The sequence below is a fragment of the Anomaloglossus baeobatrachus genome, chromosome 1 (genome assembly GCF_048569485.1).
Source record: "Anomaloglossus baeobatrachus isolate aAnoBae1 chromosome 1, aAnoBae1.hap1, whole genome shotgun sequence".
Taxonomy (NCBI): domain Eukaryota; kingdom Metazoa; phylum Chordata; class Amphibia; order Anura; family Aromobatidae; genus Anomaloglossus; species Anomaloglossus baeobatrachus.
The window spans coordinates 699,473,089-699,498,701 of NC_134353.1; the positions used below are offsets into that span (position 1 = coordinate 699,473,089).

At 49.1% G+C, this 25,613-nt stretch overlaps 1 protein-coding gene across 1 annotated transcript in view; it reads left to right on the forward strand.

Moving 5' to 3' along the window:
* Nucleotides 1-25,613, forward strand: part of GGT1 (gamma-glutamyltransferase 1) — a 259,711-nt gene that overhangs the window by 187,849 nt on the left and 46,249 nt on the right. Inside the window, exon 5 of the mRNA XM_075320874.1 lies at nucleotides 25,247-25,439. Coding sequence (XP_075176989.1) covers nucleotides 25,247-25,439 — 193 coding nt within the window. The remainder of the gene's footprint in view (nucleotides 1-25,246; nucleotides 25,440-25,613) is intronic.

Genomic DNA, 25,613 nt, shown 5'->3' on the forward strand with positions numbered 1-25,613 from the left:
GAAGCCCCAGAGACACTCCCCTCGACGGCTGAATGGGACACCCGGCGGAAGGTTCAGTACCAACAGATTCAAGAATATGTGGAGAAGAACTTAAGTCGGAGTCGAGAACAACAGGAGCGGCGCTTCAATCAGAAGGCGTCTGCTGGCCCTTTCCAGCCTGGAGATGTAGTGCTGAAACGGAAGAGGAGAACCCACAAGCTGGATGATCAATGGGAACAAACCCCATACATCATACAGCCCACAGGATGGGAAGATGGGAATGCTTACCAAATCAGTCGTGACCAAGGGGGCACTTTAGCCACGGTTTCTCGGGACCATCTGAAAAGGTGCCCACCTGCATTGAGGGCAATGGCTGAAGTACCGGTTCCTCCACCAGTAGAGAAGGCAAAAGAGGTAATCCACACCGTGATGGGTGACTTCCCAGTGGACTGGCCCACACAGAACGGCGCGGTGATTCTTCCAGTGATCCTGTTCCCACAACCCGTGGATGAAGAAGTGATGGAAGTGGTCAACCGTGAGCCAGAGCCAGTGCCAGTGCCCAGGGATGAACCTGTGCCCAACTCCCCTATGCCTCCGCCTGCCCCACACATTAGTAGGGAAGAGGAACTGATTGTTCCCTCTTCCCCGCTGCCTGTCACCACTGACGCCGGGCCCCGGAGGTCCACTTGTCCCAACCTAGGTAGACCCCCACTTAGGTACAGGGAAACTGTTCTTTAAAAGTAAATGTGTGTTAAAAGTTTGCAAGTTATGAGAAAATGAAAATGATCACCGAAGTCTCATCTGATTGTCAGCAACTGTGATTGAACCGGCCGTTGCCGGCACCGTTGTCCCTGTGGGGACCACTTGAAGTTGCGTAAGGGACTCCTTACGGACAAGCCCGTGAACTTGCAGGGCAACCACAAACGTTAGTGGCTTGTAAATAAAATGTTTGTTGCAGCTGCCACCGTACCGCCTCCGGAGAGGCAGATTGGAGGGAGGGCCCGCAGTGGAGCAGGCTGGGGCCCAGCCACCACCGGAACCGGTGGCTACCCTCTGGAGGGGAAGGACAGATCCCACTCGGGTAACTTGGTTCAGGACTGGGGTCAAGGGGTGCTGCCTGTTTCTTAGGGGCAGCATCAGGGCCAGGTTACTTGGGTGGGAGAGAGCGGCAACCGTTACCGTAACGTTTAAGGAAAGTGCCTCCCGTTGTGGGATGATGTTACTATACTTGTATATCTTGTTTTTCTTATCTTTTCAGAAAAAAAAAAAGGAAAATAAAACCGGTGTTGGACGGGCAGCCCGAGGACGGTCTGCGTTTTGCTAAGGGGGAATGTGACGCCCTGGGCAAGCCAGGGGTCACAGGTCATGACACCATCACACACCCCACATTCCCTGCAGGCACACCAAGGTCAGAACACAAAATCCTTGTTGCCCTCCTCCAGGGGCTGATGTCCACACCAGGGGGTGAGCCAGGCAGTTGGCTCCGCCCACCGAGGAGTTCACAGTCCTGGAGGCGGGAAAACAAGCAGTTAGAGTTTAGAGTTGAAGGAAGGGAGAGGAAAGTGGTAGAGGAGCAAGTGAAAGGAGTTGAAGTGAAGGAGAAAGTGACAGCAACAGAGTCTGAAGTTGGTCCGGGTGTGTGCCCCGGACTGAGACAGCAAGGTTGGCAGACGGCGGTGACCATCTGCAGGAGTGGCCTATTGGAGTCTACCGTAAGGACCGTGGACGGGTGGTGGCCCGGCGGTACCGGACCGGTACACAAAGAGAAGCCAGCACCATTGGCAGGGGCCTTTCGGATCCCGGCAAGGCTTGGAGTCGCCGTACAATTTGCCAGATTCGCCAGTGAAGGGGACCTCCGGGTCTCCCAACAGCCAAAGTCCCGATTGAAGGCAACCGTCCAACCATATTGGAGAGACACCCCTACCGCCAAGGCACCAGTTTCTCAGGGCCAGCGCCTGCGGGCAAAAGAGGGGCTCCTCCGGCTCATATCCAAGATGGGGAGCGGGTTACTGGTGGGAATCCATCGCTACCAACAACCGTATTTAGGTGCAGGGAAGAGACAGTCACCGGTAACTTGCAGGGAAAATCAACACCGCAGCCGTCCGAGGGACCCGTCCAACCAGCCGCTTGTTTACCGTGAACTGTGTCATCATCCTTGGGCTGAGTGAGTACCTCCGTGCCGTGCAGCACAGCGCTGCCCCTGCGTCCCTGCACCTCAACAGGCCCCATAACCCGCCTGTCAACCATCCTAACTCCCCATCATCGGGCCCCGGGACCACCAACCCCCTACCCACGGAGGGAAGGGCCAACATCTAGCTGCTCCATACCACCACTCCCGGGATCCCCATACAGAGTAGCGGGGGTGTCCACACAATCACCACAACCGTGGGTGGCGACACGGACAATAAATCCCCAAAACCAATCCCCTTTTCACTCACGGGCGAGGAGCGCCGCTCTAGTCCCCGGGATTCGGCCCATCGCTCGAGCCACCGAGCAGCAGCGGCAGCAGCGGCAGCCGGACCCGAGCAGTGGGAGAGCGCGGCGTCCCCTCCTCCGCCCGCGACACACGGAGTGAATCTCCCAGTTGTAACTTGCCAAGCATGGGACTGTCTCGTCATTATCAGTCTACCCGTACCAGCATCACCGTATCTGGTGCTGGTAACGGCAATTTTATGGAATCGTTTCATAAGGTTTTTTTAGACCATCCAATGCAAGGCAACAAGAGACAAGAAGTCTGACACATAGTCAACGGCTGGAGAGGATGATACAGGAGTATCTCCAAATGAACATCGATTCCATGACTTTGCAACTGGAGCCTTGGTCATTTTGGGCTTCAAATCTTGAAAAATGGCCTGAGCTTGCCACTTATGCCTTGGAGATCTTGTCGTGTCCCACAGCCAGCGTTGTCTCTGAACGTGCTGCTGGGTGTGTGCTGACAGATAAGCGCACGCGTCTCTCCAGTGACAATGTGGACAGACTAACATTCATCAAGATGAACAAGTCATGGATCTGCAAGGACTTTACAACCCCTGTGTCATCCTAGGGAGAGTAAAGGCTGGCGGTTTTTTGACAGTGCTTGATGCAAAGCAACCTGTCCAGTTTGCAACTGGGCCACAAGTGCTGCCACTGAAGTGGTGTCTGTGGGGCCCAATTTTTGGAAAAAAGGGAGACTCCACTTGGAGTCCCCTTGCTGTGTTTTACATGATTTTAGAAGGGCATGCCATGCCTATATCTGTGTCTCCTCCTCTTTTTCCTCGTCCAGCTGTTTTGTTTTCGCATGAGTATTTGTCCTTGTCACTTTCCCATGTGTTTGTGTTGTCTTGTGAGTTGTTTGTCACCTTTTGGACACCTTTTTTTTTTTTTTTTTTTTTTTTTTTTTAAACTTTGAATTTTTATTGAGATTTTCAATTTACGTTTTTCATACATAAAATAAAACATAAAATTCAGAATTCTTATCGAACCTAGACAAACAATGACAGGACAGGTGAGGAGGGTTAGGAGGGGAGAGGAGAAATAGGAGGGAAGAGGGAAGGGTTTCAAGAGTCCATGCTCCTTCCATAGGACCCATAGGCCTCAGTCTCACAGATCCTCCTGTCCCGCAAAGTAGTCCCATGGTGCCCACACGGCCTGGAAACGGTCAACTGTGTCATGCAATAGTGCCGTGAGATGTTCCATGCGTCTAACGTCCAGTAATCTATACTTGAGGCTCTGGAGTGAGGGTGTCCCTGGCTGCCTCCAATTCTTTGCAATTAAGCATCTGGCCGCCGTAAGGATGTGGGACAAAAACTTAGAGGCCGTTTTTCCCAATCCCCCATTCCCAAGACCCAGAACATAGATCAGGGGATCAAGATCAACCTCTATATATAGTACTTTATGGATCAACCCTCTAACCCGCTCCCAGAAGGGGACTATCCCTGGACAGGACCAGAATATGTGCAGAATGTTGCCCCTGCCTCCCCCGCATCTCCAGCAACAAGCCGGTATGGAGGGGTCTATGCCATGAAGGAAATCTGGAGTGTGGTACCAAAATAGCAAAATTTTATAGATATTTTCCTTATATAGTGTGCATATTGACGTCTTGGCGGCCCTTCCCCAGATTGCTGCCCATTCCTGAGGAAGTATCCGCCTTCCCAATAGAGACTCCCATTTCCGCATGTATGGAAAAGACCCCTCGGGCCCCTCCCGTGACTCAGAAAGCAAAATGTAAATTTCCGAAATTAGTCCCTTAGTATCAGTGCCCCTTCTGCAAATTTTCTCAAAATCTGTGGGAATCGAGGCCCCTGCCCTGCCAAACAAGGAGCCAGCCAAGTCTCTGATCTGCAGATATTGGAAAAACTCTCGATTAGAGAGAGAGAATTTATCTCTAAGGTACTCAAAGGAATGGATCTGCATTGTACTTCCATCTATGTCTGCAAATCTGAATAGACCTGCCTTGAGCCAGGGGTGCACCATGTCCGACTCCAGACTGCTTGGGAGCAAGGGTTGGTATATGAAGGACACCAGAGGGGAGCAGGGGGATGCCAAAGGAAATCTTCTAATGCAAAATGCCCAGACGTCCCTAGTGAACTGCATCGGTCCAAGAAAAGGGGGGGGCGAATCACACCGGGCCGGGGGCCACAGGAGCGTGTTTGGATGTATAGGCGCCAGCCAAAGTTTTTCAATCTCAGTCCACCTGTTGTATGCCCAAAGGGACACCCAACAGGGGATCCTCCTAAGATGGGCCGCCCAATAGTATTTTAGGATGTCCGGGACAGAAAGCCCCCCCCTGTTTCTCCGAGCCATCAACACCTCCCTGGCCACCCTATGACGTTTGTTACACCAAATAAATCTAAGGATAGCCGCCTGAAGGGACTTCAGCTCCTTTATTGGTACCTTAACTGGGAGAGTTTCAAAGAAATATAATAATTTTGGGAGCAAGCTCATTTTAACCGCCGCAATGCGCCCCATCCATGAAAGAGGGAGGGGCAACCACTTGGTCAAAAGATTTCTCAGCTCTCGGAAAAGGGGGGGGAAGTTAAGGTTATAGAGGGAATCATAAGTAGATGTGAGGTTAACCCCCAGGTACTTGACCGCATCTGTCTTCCAACGAAACTTAAAATTCAAACGCAGGTAATCCAGGGCCACCGGGTCGAGATTCAAGGGCATTGCCTCCGTTTTGCTAGAGTTGATCTTATACCCCGAAAGGCTCCCGTACCTACCCAAGGTGCACATTAAAATTGGAAGGGACACATGGATGTTAGTAAGTGTAATGAGCACATCGTCGGCAAAAAGCGAGATTTTAAACGGTTTATTCCTGACCAGGACCCCCGAGATGTCTGGGTTGCTCCTGACCGAGGCCGCGAGGGGCTCTATGCATAGCACAAAAAGGAGGGGGGACAGGGGGCACCCCTGCCTGGTGCCATTGGAGATGAGAAAAGGCTTAGAGATGTGGAGGGGGAGTTTGATAGAGGCCGTAGGAGCGCTATACAGGGACTTCAAGGCCCGCATAAAGCCACCCGAGATCCCAAAGACCTCCAGTGTCTTGAAGAGAAAAGGCCACGCAAGGCGGTCAAAAGCCTTCTCTGCATCTAGACTCAACACCAACGCCTGTTGCTTCGTCCGATTTGCCACATCCACCAGGTCTATGACCTTCCTGGTGTTGTCACCCCCCTGACGGCAAGGGACAAAACCCACCTGGTCTTTATACATGAGTTGGGGCAACCATCGATTAAGCCTGGCCGCCAAGAGCTTGGTGAACATCTTCAAATCGGAGTTCAAAAGGGCTATTGGTCTATAATTAGCACAGTCCAATGGGTCCCTGGGTGGCTTGGGCAGGAGGATTAAATGGGAGTGTAGCATGGATGGAGGGATAGGGTCACCCTGAAGGAAAGAGTTAAACAAGGCGGCCATGTGTGGGAGGAGCTCCGCCGCAAACACCTTGTAATAAAAATAAGTAAAGCCGTCCGGGCCCGGTGACTTCCCGCCAGGCAGGGCTTCCAGAACTTGCTCCAGTTCCTCTGTAGTAATCTCTTCATTCAAAGCCGCGGCTGCTCCGCAAGGCAGTGAAGGGAGCTCAAAGGCCGAAAAATAGTCCCCAAGTGCCCCAGCCCCGCGCGAAGCAGTGCCCGGGGGAACCGGAAGGTTATAAAGCTTGCTGTAGTAATTGAAAAAAATGTCAGCTATTGAAGCGGGGTGATAGTGGATAATGCCCTTTTCGTCGCGCAGAGCCTGAGGGCATGAGGATGTAGCGCGCTCCTTAAGCTGCCTGGTGAGTAAGGTATGATCCTTATTACTCCTTTCATAGTATCTTTGTTTGGAAAAGGTTAGCAATTTTTCTGCTCTGCCAATTGCCAAGTCTCTCAACTTTTCCCTAAGGCTGATGACTCTCCTAAGAATAGTCAGTGATGGGGCAGCCGCCAGTCTCCCCTCCTGTAGCTTAAGATGGGCCGTTATAGAGTCCCGCTGACTTGTGGCATTCTTTTTAGCCCTGGCGCCCTATCTAATGCATAGTCCCCTCATCACTGCCTTGTGGGCTTCCCAGAGTGTTGCCGGCGACGTAACCGTGCCCGTGTTCAATTGAAAGAATTCGACCAGTTGCTTATTTAAAAAGGCCCTAGTGTCGGGATTTTTGATCAGAGATTCATTAAGGCGCCAATGCTGAGGCCTAGGTCGAGGACCATCTTTCTTGAAGTCCATTGTGAGTGGGGAATGGTCTGACCACGTAATGGATCCCATCTCCACCCGCTCAAGACGCCCCAGCAGCTGTGAGTCAATGAAAAAATAGTCTATTCTGGTGTGCGTCTGATGCGGATGCGAGTAGAAGGAAAAGGCCTTCTCTCCCGGGTGGTCCACCCTCCAAGCGTCGTATAAAGCGCCTGATCTAATGAGCCTACGAAAGTCCCGGGACAAATTTTTCGAAGCACCCGATGGAGGGTGTCCACCCACAGAGAGTCTGTCGGCCACCTCCGAAAAGGGGGATGTTAAACTTTTGGACACCTTTTGAAGGTGTTTTCTATGTGTTTTTATGTGTTTGTGATTGCCTCCCATTGTTTTCTATGGGGTTCGAGAGGTTCGTCGAACGGCTAGCCGAACCGAACTCGAACGCGGGCTTTGTTCGACGAACCGAACTCGAGCCTCTAGAGGTTGGCTCATCTCTACTTATAATAAGGGCCACCATTGACTTATGTTCACCTTACTCTAGAGCAGGGTTCCCCAACTCCAGTCCTCAATGCCCACCAACAGTGCATGTTTTCAGGATTTCCTTAGCATTGCACTGCTGTTGGAACCAGCACCTGGGCAGGTAATTACATTAACACCTGTGCAATACTAAGGAAATCCCAAAAACCTGCACTGTTGGTGGGCCTTGAGGACTGGAGTTGGGGACCTCTGCTCTAGAGGTCTTACTAAACTTTTACATTTCATATATTTTTACTTAAGTAATTCTGAACTTGCAAAGTGTACTTGATTTTAGTGTTTTATATGTATTTCTATTAAAAGAATAACACTTTCTGAATTTAGGAAGATCAGAACACACAGTGCATCTCAGATTACTAAATCCATAATCTTAAGGCCCCTTTACACACTGAGACTTTCTAGCGATCCCACCAGTGATACTGACCTGGCCGGGATTGCTGGAAAGTCTCTGGTGAGTCGCTGGTGAGCTGTCAAACATGACGCAGCAGCGATATGGACCTGCAGAACGCCCTAGGTGGTCGTTTGGGATGTATCAAAGCAGCGACTTTAAAGGTAAGTCGCTAAAGAAGTCGTCAAACACAACAATGCTTGCTGCCCAGCTGGAAACAAAGGACCAAAAAATGTTCCTGAGAGATGTGTAGCGATCAGCGACCTCACAGCGGGGGCCAGGTCGCTGATGTGTTTCACACACTGCAATGTCGCTGGGGAGGCCGCTATTGCGTCACAAAACCGGTGTCGTTACAGCGATATCACTAGCGATGTTGCAGTGTAAAGGGGCCTTTAAAGTGAGTATCAGAACTCAACCATGGACCATTGTTCAGTAAAAGCTGAAAGAATATGGAAAGAGTTCAGTCCAATCCAACTGAACACCTCTGGGATGTCCAGGAAAAATGTTTGATCCTTGGAATCCCCATCTTACAATTTACAGGACTAAAGCCCGATTTACACACTACAATATATCTTACAATGTGTCGGCGGGGTCACGTCGTAAGTGACGCACATCCGGCATCGTAAGGTACATTGTAGTGTGTAACAGCTACGTGCGATTCCGAATGAACGGTAAAACGTTCATCGCACGCACGTCGTTCATTCCTCATGAACTGCATGTCAGGTTGTTCATCGTACCCGAGGTAGCACACATCGCAGTGTGTGACACCCCGGGAACGATGAACAGATCTTACCAGCGTCCTGCGGCTCCCGGCCAGCAATGCGGAAGGAAGGAGGTGGGCGGGATGTTTACGTCCCACTCACCTCCGCCCCTCCGCTTCTATTGGCCTGGCTGCCGCGTGACGTCGATATGACGCCGAACGTCCCTCCCACTCCAGGAAGTGGACGTTCGCCGCTCACATCGAGGTCGTATGGACGGGTAAGTGCGTGTGACGGGGGTTAATCGTTTGTGCGGCACATTCAACAAAATTGAACGTGCCGCACATATGATGGGGGCGATTACGATCGCATACGATATCGTATGCAGAATCGTAACATGTAAAGCAGGCTTTAAAGGGGTGATCCGAAACTAACATTGATTGAAATCCAAAATGTCTTTCTATTTAATAATCTAATCTCTTTTCTAATATACTTCAAAGTCTCTACTAGAGTTGAGCGATATTCGATTCGAACGGTTCGCCAATTTCAAATTCGAGTGATTTTGGGCGGTGTTCGAGTCGTTCGAAGAACTCGAACGATTTGCTTCAAGTTCGGCAGTTCGAGTTATGTGTGATAACGGTTCGATCACCAAAAGCGTGGCTTTTCACAGTAAGGCTATGTGCGCACTTTGTGTATTTGCATGCGTCCTGCATCCCCAGCACAATCCCTCTCGCTTTCCTACTCACCAATCACGGGCCTGGCACTGCACGGCTGTCACAAAGCTCCGGCGGCTTTTCCTCTTTTGAAAATGGCTGCCGCTTCATTATTCAATCTGGTATTCCCTGCTTTCCCCGCCCACCGGCGCCCATGATTGGTTGCAGTCAGACACGCCCCCACAATGAGTGACAACTGTCTCTCTGCAACCAATCACAGCTGCCGGCGGGCAGGTCTATATCGTGCAGTAAAATAAATAAATAAATAAATAAATAAATAATAATAATAATAATAATAAAAAAAAACAAAAAAAAACTGCAGTTCCCCCCAATTTTGATACCAGCCAGTATAAAGCCACACGGCTGGAGGCTGGTATCAGCTGATGCTGTCAGACAGGAGTCTGCACAGAAGTGTGTAGTTTTTTTTGTTTTCTTTTTTTTTTTTGCACTGATGCATCAGCTGACTGTATAAAAGCCGTTTATACAATCAGATGATGTGTCATGTGATTCAGGCCCTTGAACCTGACCCATCATCTGATGGCTTTGCCTTCCAGCAAACCGATCAAATGATATTGGATCCGGATTGGACGGTGCGGACCCTTGACCCAGGATTACTGCGGAGGGGGGTTCTTTATTTCAATAAGGATGGAGTCACTAATTGTGTTTTTTATTTCTAATAAAAATATGTTTCTGTGTGTTGTTTTTTTTTTTTTTTTTATCTGTACTAGAAATTCATGGTGGCCATGTCTAATATTGGCATGACACCATGGCTTAGGGCCAGTTGATAATATACAGCTAGCCCTAACCCCATTATTACCCAGCGAGCCACCCGTCACCAGGGCAGCTGGAAGAGTTGGATACAGCGCCAGAAGATGGTGCTTCTATGAAAGTGCCATTTTCTGGGGCGGCTACGGACTGCAATTTGCAGCAGGGGTGCCCAGAAAGCTTGGGCACACTGCACTGCGGATTCCAATCCCCAGCTGTCTAGTTGTACATGGCTGGACACAAAAATGGGGCGAAGCCCACATAATTTTTTTTTTAAATTATTTCATGAAATTCGTGAAATAATTAAAAAAAAATGGCTTCCCTATATTATTTGTTCCCAGCCGGGTACAAATAGGCAGCTGGGGTTGGGGGCTGCCTGTAGTTGCCTGCTGTACCTGGCTAGCATACAAAAATATGGTGAAGCCCACGTCATTTTTGGGGGGGACAAAAAACTCCTGCATACAGTCCTGGATGGAGTATGCTGAGCCTTGTAGTTCTGCAGCTGCTGTCTGCTGTCTGTAATGAGGAGAGGAGACAGCAGCTACAGAACTACAAGGCTCAGCATCCTCCATCCAGGACTGTGTGCTGGAGGGAGAGGCAGGAGGAGCAGAACTGCAAGGCTCAGCATACTTCATCCACTAGTGTATGTGTGACGCCCTGAAGCATCAGGTAGTCACACATAGGCCCCACAGAACACCAATCCCACACAAGGTTACATACAGCCGACCTGAAACCCTAGTCACCCTCCTCAGAGTAGGACAGACACACCAGTGGGCGGGACCAGGCGGATGGAGAGCGCTCACCTAGGGGTCTAGAGAACCTGGGGCGGGAAAACAGTCAGTTCAGTCTGTAGCTCAAGTGGAGTTCAGACCAGTCAAGGTCTGAAGTCCAAGTTGACAGGTGCCGGGGTTGGAGCCCCGGTGTACTGGCTAGGCGGCAGATAGTAGTGTCAGCAGGAGATGGGAAGACGGCTGCCGGAGATCCGAGGTGGACCGGGGAAGGGTTGTAGCCCACCGGTACCGACACCGGAGAACCGACCTGAAAACCGTGCACAAAGGGGGTACTTGGACCCTGAAGCCAGGACCGGCACCAACGGCCTAGCTAAGTAACCAATTGAGGGCAGGATTTTAGGTCCTGTCCCAACCTAAGGGGCACTTTGCACACTGCGACATCGCAGCCCGATGCTGCGATGCCGAGTGCGATAGTGCCCGCCCCCGTCGCAGCAGCGATATGTGGTGATAGCTGGCGTAGCGAAAGTTATCGCTACGCCAGCTTCACACACACACTCACCTGCCGTGCGACGTCCCTGTGGCCGGCGACCCGCCTCCTTGTTAAGGGGGCGGGTCGTGCGGCGTCACTGCGACGTCACACGGCAGGCAGCCAATCAGAGCGGAGGGGCGGAGATGAGCAGGATGTAAACATCCTGCCCACCTCCTTCCTTCCGCATATCCTACGGAAGCCGCAGTGAGGCCGGTAGGAGACATTCCTCGCTCCTGCGACTTCACACACAGCGATGTGTGCTGCCGCAGGAGCGAGGAACAACATCGGACCATTGCGTCAGCGTAATCATGGATTACGCCGACGCTGCACCGATGATACGATTACGACGCTTTTGCGCTCGTTAATCGTATCATCCAGCCTTTACACACTGCGATGTCGCATGCGATGCCGGAAGTGCGTCATTTTCAATTTGACCCCACCGACATCGCACCTGCGATGTCGCGGTGTGCAAAGTGCCCCTAAGTCTTGAAAAGAGACAACCACCCACCCAGATGGATAGGGCATCGGCCAGGGCCCGGTAGATCCCACGGGTCAGCGTCAGTGGGCAAGGCTCCCAACAAAAGGACCGGGAGCGGACTCCCGTGTTTCACACCGGGAAGTCCAACACACAACACAAAGCGTGCAGAGGAAAGCGACATTGACTACTAACCCGGGTGTGGGACCAGATACACCCGACCGCGGCAGCCGGCCACCATCACCTTGGTTTACAAAAGGACATTGTGTTTATTGACTCCACACATCAGTACACCCTCATCCAGCACCAGGACAACCAGTGACTCCACACATCAGTACAGCCTCATCCAGCACCAGGACAACCAATGACTCCACATATCCATGCAACCTCCTCCGGCACCAAGACAACCAATGACTCCACACATCAGTGCAACCTCATCCAGCACCAGGACAACCAATGACTCCACACATCAGTGCAACCTCATCCAGCACCAGGACAACCAGTGACTCCACACATCAGTGCAACCTCATCCAGCACCAGGACAACCAATGACTCCACAAATCAGTACAGCCTCATCCAGCACCAGGACAACCAGTGACTTCACACAACAGTGCAACCTCATCCAGCACCAGGACAACCAATGACTCCACAAATCAGTACAACCTCATCCAGCACCAGGACAACCGAACTGTAAGTTTACTGGTCCCTGCAATCCTGCACAACACTGGGCCCCGGGGCATCCATCCCTACCCACGGAGGGGTTAACATCCAGCTGCCATCACATCGCCCCCGAGAGCTCCACAGCAAGTAGCGGTGGTGCCACATCTCACCATACACCATGGGTGGCGTCACAGACAATCTACAGCAAATTCCGTATACATACGTCCCCTTTTTATTCGAAGTGCCCGCGCGACCCCCGGGTCTAGAGAACCCCTCGAGCCATACTGTAGATCTGGATCCGAGCAGCCCAACGGCTGGTGTGGGGGCGGCACATATGCAGGAGAGCATACAGCAGCTGCAGAACTACAAGGCTCCGCATTCTCCATCCACTAGTGTATGCAGGAGAGCAGACAGCAGCTGCAAAACCACAAAGCTCAGCATACTCCATCCAGGACTGTATACAGGAGCTTTTTTCCCCCCCAAAAAAATGACGTGGGCTTCGCCATATTTTTGTATGCTAGCCAGGTACAGCAGGCAGCTACAGGCTGCCCCCAACCCGAGCTGCCTATTTGTACCCAGCTGGGAACAAAAAATATAGGGAAGCCATTTTTTTTTAATTATTTCACGAATTTCATGAAATAATTAAAAAAAAATTATGTGGGCTTCGCCCCATTTTTATGTCCAGCCAGGTACAACTAGGCAGCTGGGGATTGGAATCCGCAGCACAGGTTGGCCCGAGCTTTCTGGACCCCTCTGCTGCAAATTGCAGTCCGTAGCCGCCCCAGAAAATGGTGCTTTCATAGAAGCACCATCATCTGTCGCTGTATACAACTCTTCCAGCTGCCCTGGTGACGGTGGCTCACTGGGTAATAATGGGTTAATACTAGCTTTGTTTTACTAGCTAGTATTAAGCCAGAGATTCTTAATGTTAGGCAAGTTTGACCCGGCCATTAAGAATCTCCAATAAAGGGTTAAAAAAAAAGACACCACACAGAGAAAAAATACTTTAATAGAAATAAACACACAGACACACTTAGATACTCCATGTTTATTACTCCCTCTCACCCTTCCACGATCCTGGTCTTCTGTCTTCTTTCTCCTTCAACCCATGCAGCTCTGCTACATCAGACAGCACTGTGTGGAAGGAAGACACTGCTGCTCCCGTGCAGTCTAATCACTCAGTGAGTGGGCAGAGGCTGCGGGTTGTAAGCGGTGATGTCACCGCTGCCACCGTTGCTATTGTAATCGGATAGGCAGGTTACTATAGCAACGGTGCTCTGATCACCTGATTCCCGGCGCCGGGGAGCCAAGCATGTGCCCAAGCATCTCGCCGGTACATGGAGATGCTCAAACGAGCACCGCGTACCGGAGAGATGCACTGACAGGACCTAGCGTGATGTGACCAGTCTGTAGCCAATGAGATAATAGACACGTGACTGGTCACATGCTATGACGATGTCGCGGAAGGTCCTATCATCAGTGCTGGCTACCGGGAGGACGCAGCCATGATCGGAAGGAAAAGCGGTGGGAGACAGAGTGCAGGACGCCTTGCGGGGACCTGTAAGTGTAATGGCAATGTTTATTAGCTGTATGTGTACATGTATAATGTGTTTGTATGTGTTTTTGTTTGCCTGCCATTGTTTTCAATAGGGTTCGAAGGTGTTCGCCAAACTAAGCCGCCGTTCGACGAACCGAACCGAACTCGAACACGAGGGGGGTGGCTCAACACTAGTCTCTACCTTTTATTTTTACTTAAACCCTGAACTTAAAACTTCAATGTATGCCAATAATTCTTTGGTGATAAATTGATTCTCATGCAAAATGTTCAGGACATGTTGGAAAATAATTACCATAATGCACAGAAAAATCGCTCTATTGAAAATAAGAAAACAATTTGTTTAATGCAGCAATATACACAATGAATTAATATGACAGGAAGTACTGATTAGTTTAAAAGCTGTTCAGAAGTTACTGTAAATAGGAGGGTTTGCCAAATTGTCCTATCTGGACTATGTTATAAGTCCCCAGATTAGCTCTTAAGGGTACTTTACATGCTGCGACATCGCTAGCGATCTCGTTAGCGATGTAGATCGCATAAGCGTAAAATGACCTATGTGCGATCTCAAAAGATCAAGTTCAAGTACCCTTTACTCTATAACCTTTCATTATATAAACTTAAAGAACTAAAAGGATGGCTTTTTATCAAAAATCATAGAATCGGTAATTCTACATATGATTGTCAATTACTTTGGCTATTGTTTGTAATACTGTAGGTGCAGTGGGCCTTGTGTAAATGGATGGCTGTTTCTCTATGTTTCTTGATTATTGCACAGTCAGTAATCATCTAAATATACTAGTTATTGTTAATATTGCAGTGTCTCCTCAAAATAAGCATCCAAAAATCTTTCATTATAGAGTTAGTTTAGCATATGAAAATAATCTTGCAAGTATAATGGATGAAATGGGATTGGTGTTAGATCTTGACATCTCAGATAGCCAAAGAGTGGTCGTGTCTGAAGCAGTGAGCTGGATTCCCCATCCTGCTGACTGCCGGGGCACCGGCTTCTTATGCCAGACCTACTCTCCGCTCAGTTGTACTGGAGTAAGATGGGACATATTCACTGACAGGTGGATGCCTCTAAATATATGAGGGGCATCTTTGTATGCCAGTGTGCTGCCCCTGCAGCAGTCGAACCTCTCGGATCTGGGGGTTGCTGTGGCTCGAGGGTCTCCAGACCCGGGGGCTCGTGGCCACTTCAATTGTAAAGGGGGGTATTTCCAGGGGAGTGAGAGTTCGTGACGCCACCCGTGGTTCGCAGTAAGGGGAGTACCGCCGCTGTTGATGGGAGTACCCGGGGAGATGGACTGGGGAAGCCAGATGACGTTCCCTCCACGGGTAGGTGAGGCCCCGGGACTCTGGATGATGGGGGTGTAGAGGAGCATGGCTCAGATTGGAAGCAGGGGAGGACAGCGTACTCACTCAGGCAGTGTTGGTAGTGATGAGACCACAAAGCAGAAGCTGACACAGAAGTAAACAAAGTCTCTGGGTGCCGCTGCCACTTCAGGGGAGCCCGTCTGGGAGTCCGCTCCGGTTGGTATTGCTGATGGTCTGTACCTTGCCTCCATGCACTGTATTTTAGATGTTTTGAGTAACCCCTCTGCTTGAAGCTGTCGGGGTCCCGCTCCCTACTGTTAAGTAGGGGAGCTGTGCTCTTGATGGCTGACACTTGGGATTTCAGTGGGCCGCATAAGCTGTAAAGCCATATACCCTCTTTATGTTGATGCCTTTGATCTCTGGGGGAAAGTTCATAAAGAGACTATCCTCCACAGGTTAATTATCAGGTTGCGTTAAGCTACTCCCTGATCTAGGGTCCAGTACCCCGCCGTGCTTGGTACCGGTTCGGTTACTAGGTACTCCGGTGCCGACCATTCTCCAAAACTAAGCTGGGCACCCTTCTTCAATACCCTGCGACTGGGCCTCCGACTCATTCTGTCCCAGACCACCGTCTGCGACCTAGCCAAAAGTCCCACAGGGAGCTCCAACTCCCAGCCCCTCACTCTTTGGGAGCTACTTCTAATCTGCTCCTAAGCTCTGCTCTCAACTTGCTCTCACTGACTTCCTCCCTCCCACCAGTCTGCCTGACTCATAGGTGAGTGGCCCTGTTCCAGCTAGACCACCTACTGGTGTGCCTGACAGGGTGTGGTGTAAGGTGTGACTAAGGTTTGAATGCTGATGGAGCAATAACAACGGTTGGGATCCCAGAACCATTGGGGGTTGAGTCTTGCACCAGAAGGAAAGGGGTGCAGTTCCCTGTGACACCCTGACTAGTCGTCACACCAGTGCCAAGAAAATTAGATTTGTACTATAATTTCTTTTTGTGTCAATTTTTTCCTTAAATTATTGTAAATCTGGAAGTCCCTCCTCCTCGACATAATTGGAAATGTTTTACAGAAATTAATTTTTGGCAAAAAGTTGTGACTTTTTTACAATTAAAAATAGTATAAAAGCGGGGGCGTGGCCTGGACCTCATGTAGGGAGGAAGCAGCACAAGAGAGCTCCTGCCTGGATCCTCTCAAAATCCTGAATACCAGCCCTATTAATAGGCATAACTAACCTGGAAGGCTGCAATATTCACCCAGGCATCTGGAGAGGGGAGGATACTAGCACCATGCCAATCCGTATCAACAAGAAAGATAAGGATAAAGACGCACAGGAATGTGTCCCTGCAGTGGCCAAGATGGCTCCAGCAAAAACCAGGCCCTCTTGTAGTGCAGCAGTGGGGGCTGCCAGCAGACTGGAGAGATATGCCAGAGTGGTTCCTGTTCCTGATCTGTCTTCTGGTGAGAACTCTGTGAGAGACACTGAACATAATGTGGAGGATCCAGTGAGTAACTTGAGCCCTGTTTGTTCAGTAGCTTAGCAAATACAGAGACTGGGGCCTGTGATTGAAGGTGGGGAAGCTGAACCCACACTGGCGGAAATACTGGCAGCAGTTAACGCTTGCAAGACCACACTGGCCACTTTAAGTAACCAAATGGGAACTGTCACTCGGGATATAGCCTGTATCAAACATGAGCTGCAGGGGGTGACTACCAGAGTGGGGGAGCTGGAAGAACGTGTGAGTGCAGTGGAGGATAAATTGCCACCAATGACACGGGAGCTGGGAAAAGCCACGCAAAATATCACAACACTGCTGAACAAGGTGGACGATTTGGAGAACCGCTCCCGTAGAAGTAATCTGCGCATGGTGGGGGTCCCGGAGAGGGCAGAAGGGAATGACTCCCTGGGCTTTTTTGAGAAATGGCTAATGGACACCTTTGGCAAAGATGTTTTATCTCCATTCTTTACTATTGAGAGAGCACACAGGGTCCCAATGTGGTGCCCTGGACTAGCCAGGTCATCACAGGTACTGCAACACACACCCCCACCCCGAGACAGGCACATCAGCCAGACACAAAATTCTTGTTGCCTCCCTCCAGGGGCTGATGTCCACACCAGGTGGGGTGGAGCCAGGCGGTTGGCCCCACCCACCAAGGAGTTCTCAGTCCTGAAGGCAGGAAAAGGAAGTCAGATCAGTTAGGGAAGTGAAAGGGAGAGGACTGATGTAGTGGTGAAGGAGTAAACTGACCGTGTCCGGGTGTGTGGCCTGGGCACTAAGAGCAAGGTTGGCAGACAGTGGTGGCCGTCTGCAGGAGAGGCGAATCAACGCGGAACCGTAGGACCGGGGACGGGCGGTGTCCCGCCGGTACCGAACCAGGGAGCGAAGTGAAGCCAGCACACACCAGCAGGGCCTGCGGACCCCGACCAGGCTTGGAGTCGCCGTTAAGAGGTCAAATCAGTCAGTGACCGGAACCCCAGGGGTTTCCTAACAGCCAAGACCCGATATAAGGCAACCGTCCGACCAGTAGAAGGAAATACAGCTACCGCCACAGCTAGAGTTCCAAGGGCCAGAGCCTGCGGGCAAAAGGGCTCCTCCAGCACATATATCCGCTGGGGAGTGGGTTACCGGTGGGAAGCCATCGGGACCGAACGTACACAAAGGTGCAGGGAAAGGCAGCCACCATCAACCGTCCGGCAGAAGCCACAGCAGCCGGCTGCGGGACCCGTCCATCCAGCCGTTTGGTTTACCAGAGACTTTTGCGTACATTTGTGGCTGAGTGAGTACAACCGTGCCATCCGGCATCGCGCTGCGCAGTCCAGGCGACCCTGCACCTTGCCAACCCTGCCTCCCCATCACCTCACCGGGCCCCGGGACCACCAACCCCTACCCACAGAGGGGGAAAACGACATCCCAGCTGCTCCCTACCATCGCTCCCGGGATCCCCGTCACCAGCAGCGGTGGTGCCCAACCTCACCACAACCCGTGGGTGGTGTCACGGACCAAATCCCAAAACCAAACTATCCCCTTTCACTCACGGGCGAGGAGCGCCGCTCGAGTCCCCGGATCCGGGCCCACCGCTCGAGCCACCGAGCAGCAGCAGCGCCGGACTCTAGCGCTAGCGAGCGCAGCACCCCGCCGCCCGCGACACCTACACGTGCCCCCCCACCAGGAGCACCCCCACCTCCTTTCTTGCTCAAACTTCTGCATTCTAAAGATAGGGATGCTATTCTGCGCATATCCAGAGATCTTAAGGAGCTTGCTATTAATGGGAGGAAGATCTCTATTTACCCTGATTTTTCCATGGAGGTACAACGTAAAAGGGCACAATTTATTGAGATTAAACAACGCCTGCGCGGATTACAAGTGCCATACTCCATGATGTATCCTGCTAGACTGCGAATTGCGATGAATGGAGAAACTCACTTTTTTGATACGGCGGGAGCGGTGCTGTCTTGGCTGGATATTAATGAGAGGTCCATGAGGAGGAAGGATACTTGAAGATCACCCTTTCTACCACCAGGTGCTGCTGTTTCTGTTTGAATGGGACGCTATCCTGGTATAATTACTACTGATCATATCATTTTGGATCCAGGGCGGGAGATGACCGGTTCACTGTGGACACTCGTTACGGGAAAAAGCTGTGGACCCTTCTCCCTGCATGGACTCTGGGCGAGTTTTCTAGCCCTGACTCTCTCTATCTGAGAGAAATGTGCAAGTTACACTTGTTTTTGAGGGCGGGGGTGCTGTACACTGGTGTGCAGGGCTCTATTTCCCTCCTTGTTTTTTCATTTTACTGTTGTATTTTGCAATTAATATGTGTGGTGTGGTGTTCCTCAGTCGTGTCGCTCAACCTAATGCTAACAGGAATTGGTGGAGATTGCCTCTCTCCCCCAGTAATGGAGTATGCTCTGGTTTATTATTTATCAACCTGCTCTTATGGCGACATCACTTAATATTGTAGCGTGGAATGTTAGGGGGCTCAGGGATGCGAATAAGAGGTGTGCTATATTTACTCATTTGCAAAAGTTTCTCCCGGCTATTCTATATTTATCTGAGACCCACATGGTGAGAGATAATGTTCATTGGCTGAGGAAGGGATGGATCACATATGAATATCATTCCACATACTCGACCCATGCACGGGGTGTCAGTGTGTTGGTGCACAAATCCATTCTGTTCTCATGTACCAAATCAGTGGTTTACCCTGGGGGCAGATATGTTTGTTTACTTTGTACGCTGTATGGTATACAATTTATTCTGGTTGCGGTATACATCCCTCCACCATACTCAGTGGAACCAGTAAAAAGAATCTTGTCTGTTTTAGACTCCTTCCCCCCTGCGCCGACTCTTTTGATAGGAGATTTTAACACATATTTACATCCTTATCTAGATAAGCTACATTCGGGGAACATATCAGAGGACGCAGCCTCAACTTCATTTGCTAGAATGCTGACAGAGCTGGGTTTGGTAGACCTTTGGCGCGTCCAAAACCCCACATCCAAACAGTTTTCCTGCTACTCTAGCTCCCAGCACACTATGTCACGGATAGACCTGGCTATTGGGAACACACTTACGACCTCATATGTACAAACGGTGGCCTATCTACCTAGAAGCGTATCTGATCACTCACCACTCCATGTTACACTTTCATGGGGAAACCCCCTCACCCTGTCTAGGCCTATCTGGAAACTTTATCCCTTCTGGATCCAGCTTATAGGGGGATCTTTACATGATAATATTTTAGAATATTTCCAACTTAATGAGTGCTCCGCACCATCACATTTAGTCTGGGACTCTATGAAAGCCGTGTTGAGGGGCATCTATATCAGAGAAATATGCATACGTAAAAAACAAAACAGACGCTACACCCAAAGTCTGATTCAGGAAGTATCTGTTGCGGAGGCTGCGGTGGTGCTCAACCCGACAGAGGAAACTAAAAACACTCTAGAGAAGGCACAGATGTCACTCAGGGAAAATCTCATGTCGGCGGCAGCAAATAAACGTTACTTCCTCAAGCAGAAATATTTCATAGAGGGGGAGGGAGTAGGGCACCTACTAGCCACGGTCATTAGGGCGCAGGAAGGATCTTCATATATAAATAGGATGAAGACGGAGTCGGGTGACCTTGTAACGGAAAGTGAGGATATAGTGAGGGAGATAAAGAGGTATTATATGCGGCTATGCACATCAGACTGTGACCTTACGGAGACTGAGAATGAGCAATATTTGGATGCTCGCTCTCTCCCCACACTGGCCGACGAAGAAAGGGATTTGTTGGATCGAGACATCCTGTTGGAAGAATTGGAGGAAGCGCTTGGCCAGATGCAAAATGAAAAAGCTCTGGGAACGGATGGCCTGCCTGGCAAGTTTTATAAAACTTATGCACCCTTACTACTACCTAAACTACTTAAAGTATTTGAAGAGGCTGAAAGGCAGAGGTTCCTCCCGCCTTCTATGAGGGAAGCTTTAATAGTCTTAATATTAAAACCTGGAAAAGATCCAGAGATCCCGGATTCATACCTCCCAATCTCTCTACTACCAACAGATGTTAAATTACTGGCCAAGGTGCTCGCCAATAGGATGTCCCGAGTCATCTCATCTATTATACAGAATGATCAAACAGGAATTATTCCATGTAGAGCCACATCTATGAATCTTAGAAAATTATACTTAGGGATTCAGCATAGTTCTGAGAAGCCAGGGGAAAGGGCAATTTTGTCCTTAGACGCCGCTAAGGCGTTCGATAGCTTAGAATGGGGGTATTTGTGGGCGATACTTCGGAAAATGGGTTTTGGACATCGATTTATAAATTGGGTGAAGCTGCTACATGACTCACCGGTGGCGAAGGTTAGGCTAATGGCAGGGTCTCTGAGTCTTTTCCTCTCGGAAGAGGTACTAGGCAGGGGTGCCCGCTCTCGCCCTTGCTATTTGCTACCGCAGTAGAGCCATTGGCAGTTGCAATACGGAACTCCAGGGAGATAACAGGATTTAGGTGTGGAGCAGTGGAGCAGAAAATATCATTATATGTAGATGACCTACTTTTATATTTAGACAGGGTACATTCCTCGATTTTGCCGGCAATGGATATCATTCAAGAATTTGGGCGGAGGTCTGGCCTTCGGATTAATTGGTCCAAATCGGCTTTAATGCCGATAGACCCTCTCCCGGTGGATTTCTTGGACTTGCAGATACCGGTTCCTGTGGTCCGAGAGTTTAAGTATCTGGGAGTAACTGTTAGCCCAAATCCGAAGGATTTCCAGGCCCTAAATCTGGAACCCCTGTTGCAGCGGTTCAGAGCAAAGATACACACCTGGTGTCGCTTGCCACTATCAAATATCGGTAGATCCAACTTAATCAAAATGGTAATGATGCCACAATTACTATATCTTATACATAATTCTCCAGTGTGGATACGTAGGGAATTTTTTGCAAAAATTAATACATTATTCCGGGAACTTATCTGGAAGAAAAAACAGGCTAGGATTCGACTGGAAGTGCTATAGCGGGGAAAGGAGGAGGGAGGACTGGCGGTACCAAACCCATATATATACTATATAGCCTCCCAGATGCAACATCTTAGGGGTTGGGGCAAAGAAGTAGCGTATGATAATAGTGGTGATATAGTGAGAGAGGGATCGGTATGGAAATATCCGGGTTGCCAGTTGGATGTGAGACAAAGACAGATAAATGGGGCACAATATCCCACGTTGGCTATGATATTTCGGGTATGGGACAGAGGTAAGTTTCTTTTGAAGATAAATGGGCCTACAGAGTTCTGGCCACTGTGGCGGAACCCGGATTTGCCGGAAATTAAAAAATTAGTGGGGTTCAGAGGATGGGAAGATAAAGGGATCCATTTAGTGTCACAAGTTCTACAAAATAATATTCTTAAGAGTTTTGAGCAATTGAGAACGGAGTTTCACCTTCCGCATGTCTTATTTTATCAGTATTTACAGCTGAGGCACGCACTGGAAAGACAAGGGAGGACAAATCCGGTGACAGTGACACATAATCAAACATTACATACAGTTAGGTCCAGAAATATTTGGACAGTGACACAAGTTTTGTTATTTTAGCTGTTTACAAAAACATGTTCAGAAATACAATTATATATATATAATATGGGCTGAAAGTGCACACTCCCAGCTGCAATATGAGAGTTTTCACATCCAAATCGGAGAAAGGGTTTAGGAATCATAGCTCTGTAATGCATAGCCTCCTCTTTTTCAAGGGACCAAAAGTAATTGGACAAGGGACTCTAAGGGCTGCAATTAACTCTGAAGGCGTCTCCCTCGTTAACCTGTAATCAATGAAGTAGTTAAAAGGTCTGGGGTTGATTACAGGTGTGTGGTTTTGCATTTGGAAGCTGTTGCGGTGACCAGACAACATGCGGTCTAAGGAACTCTCAATTGAGGTGAAGCAGAACATCCTGAGGCTGAAAAAAAAAGAAAAAATCCATCAGAGAGATAGCAGACATGCTTGGAGTAGCAAAATCAACAGTCGGGTACATTCTCAGAAAAAAGGAATTGACTGGTGAGCTTGGGAACTCAAAAAGGCCTGGGCGTCCACGGATGACAACAGTGGTGGATGATCGCCGCATACTTTCTTTGGTGAAGAAGAACCCGTTCACAACATCAACTGAAGTCCAGAACACTCTCAGTGAAGTAGGTGTATCTGTCTCTAAGTCAACAGTAAAGAGAAGACTCCATGAAAGTAAATACAAAGGGTTCACATCTAGATGCAAACCATTCATCAATTCCAAAAATAGACAGGCCAGAGTTAAATTTGCTGAAAAACACCTCATGAAGCCAGCTCAGTTCTGGAAAAGTATTCTATGGACAGATGAGACAAAGATCAACCTGTACCAGAATGATGGGAAGAAAAAAGTTTGGAGAAGATAGGGAACGGCACATGATCCAAGGCACACCACATCCTCTGTAAAACATGGTGGAGGCAACGTGATGGCATGGGCATGCATGGCTTTCAATGGCACTGGGTCACTTGTGTTTATTGATGACATTACAGCAGACAAGAGTAGCCGGATGAATTCTGAAGTGTACCGGGATATACTTTCAGCCCAGATTCAGCCAAATGCCGCAAAGTTGATCGGACGGCGCTTCATAGTACAGATGGACAATGACCCCAAGCATACAGCCAAAGCTACCCAGGAGTTCATGAGTGCAAAAAAGTGGAACATTCTGCAATGGCCAAGTCAATCACCAGATCTTAACTTAATTGAGCATGCATTTCACTTGCTCAAATCCAGACTTAAGACGGAAAGACCCACAAACAAGCAAGACCTGAAGGCTGCGGCTGTAAAGGCCTGGCAAAGCATTAAGAAGGAGGAAACCCAGCGTTTGGTGATGTCCATGGGTTCCAGACTTAAGGCAGTGATTGCCTCCAAAGTATTCGCAACAAAATATTGAAAATAAATATTTTTTTTTGGGGTTTGGTTTATTTGTCCAATTACTTTTGACCTCCTAAAATGTGGAGTGTTTGTAAAGAAATGTGCACAATTCCTACAATTTCTATCAGATATTTTTGTTCAAAACTTCAAATTAAACGTTACAATCTGCACTTGAATTCTGTTGTAGAGGTTTCATTTCAAATCCAATGTGGTGGCATGCAGAGCCCAACTCGCAAAAATTGTGTCACTGTCCAAATATTTCTGGACCTAACTGTATGCTGCTTACATCTGAGTCCTTTAAAGGTCTTTTTTCTGAACTATACAAAAGATTACTACCTGCCCATCTGGAGACATACCCACTGTCTGTTAAAAGTAAATGGGAATGGGACGTTGGTCCCATGACGGAAGACCAGTGGTCCGACATTCTAGAACAGGTCCCGAAACTGGCGGTCTCTGAGTGCCAAAGGCTTTCTCAAATATATCTCATCCACAGGGTATATAAAACTCCCAGCCTATTATTCAAGATGGGACTTAGGGGTACTTTGCACGCTGTGACATCGCAAGCCGATGCTGCGATGCCGAGCGCGATAGTCCCCGCCCCCGTCGCAGCTCGATATCCTTGTGATAGCTGCCGTAGTGAACATTATCGCTACGGCAGCTTTACATGGACTCACCTGTCCTGGGACGTCGCTCTGGCCGGCGACCCGCCTCCTTATTAAGGGGGCAAGTCGTACGGCGTCACTGCGACGTCACACAGCCAATAGGAGCGGAGGGGCGGAGATGAGCAGGATGTAAACATCCCACCCACCTTCTCCCTTCCGCATATCCTACGGGAGCCGCGGTAGGAGATGTTCCTCGCTCCTGCGGCCTCACACACAGCGATGTGTGCTGCTGCTGGAGCGAGGAACAACATCGGACCATCGCGTCAGCGTAATTATGGATTACGCCGACGCTACACCGATGATACGATTACGACGCTTTTGCGCTCGTTAATCGTATCATCTAGGCTTTACACACTACGATGTCGCCTGCGATGCCGGATGTGCGTCACTTTCAATTTGACCCCACCGACATCGCACCTGCGATGTCGTAGTGTGCAAAGTACCCCTTAGACCAAATGCACAATGTGTTAGGTGTGGACAGGATGATGCCCATTTGATGCATGTTATGTGGGAGTGTGGGAGTGTGGACACATTGGTGATTTCTAGAAACTGAGAAAGTTTTACAAAATTTGGCATCCATGGATGGAGTCGCCGGGTCTCCCATCTGGGGCACTAGTGCAGGATGCAATGTTGGACCAGTTACTGTTGTGTTTGCAGTGAATGGAATGTTTGGGGAGTAAAAGTTAAAACTAGTGTTTTACGTGGCGGAGTAGACTTTGAGCGGCGCTGTGGGAGGGGGCCGGAAGGGTGTGATTGATGATTAAACGGGGAGAGAGAGGCAAGCGGGTATGGAAATATGATGTGGAGCGACACGGCTGATGGAGGAGACTTTTCTATTAGACTGAGGTATTATTGCATAATTTAAACTTTTTTGCTTATCTGTGGAGCCAGGTTGTTTGTAGGCTCAATTTATATAACTGATCTAAGAATCCTTTTTTTTTTTATATATATATATACACAGAGGGAAAACCTGATTTTATAGACAACATATGTTTTTTTCAAAGTACGCTTTTACTAGTTATATAAGATGCAATATATTTTCTCTGTATTGATTCTTAGTTGTTTAATAAAAAGATCTGATTTAAAAAAAAAAAAAAAAATAGTATAAAAGCAATGAATGAAAGCCACTTTTTTTTCTTTTTTGTATATTTTATACCTTCTGCTAACAACAACATCCTCTACAGGAGGCTTGTCCATAGCAGTGCCAGGGGAGATTCGTGGATACATGGCAGCACACCGACGGCATGGCAAGTTACCATGGAAACATCTGTTTGAGCCAAGCATTAAGTTAGCCCGTGAAGGATTTCCTGTTGGCCTGGGTCTGTCCCAGGGTCTTAGTTCATCCAAAGAAACTATTGAACAAGACAAGTCCCTTTGGTAAGAAATGCCATATTTTATTCAATGTTTCCATCTGGCTGTCGTTGGAGCTGGTTAGTGAGAGAATGGGATGTTGAATCCCAACCAATCTGATATTGTTAATTTGTCCTGTATATATTTCATCAGTATCTTATGTCTGCACAGCCCTTTTAAAGGTAAGGTATCGTGAATTTA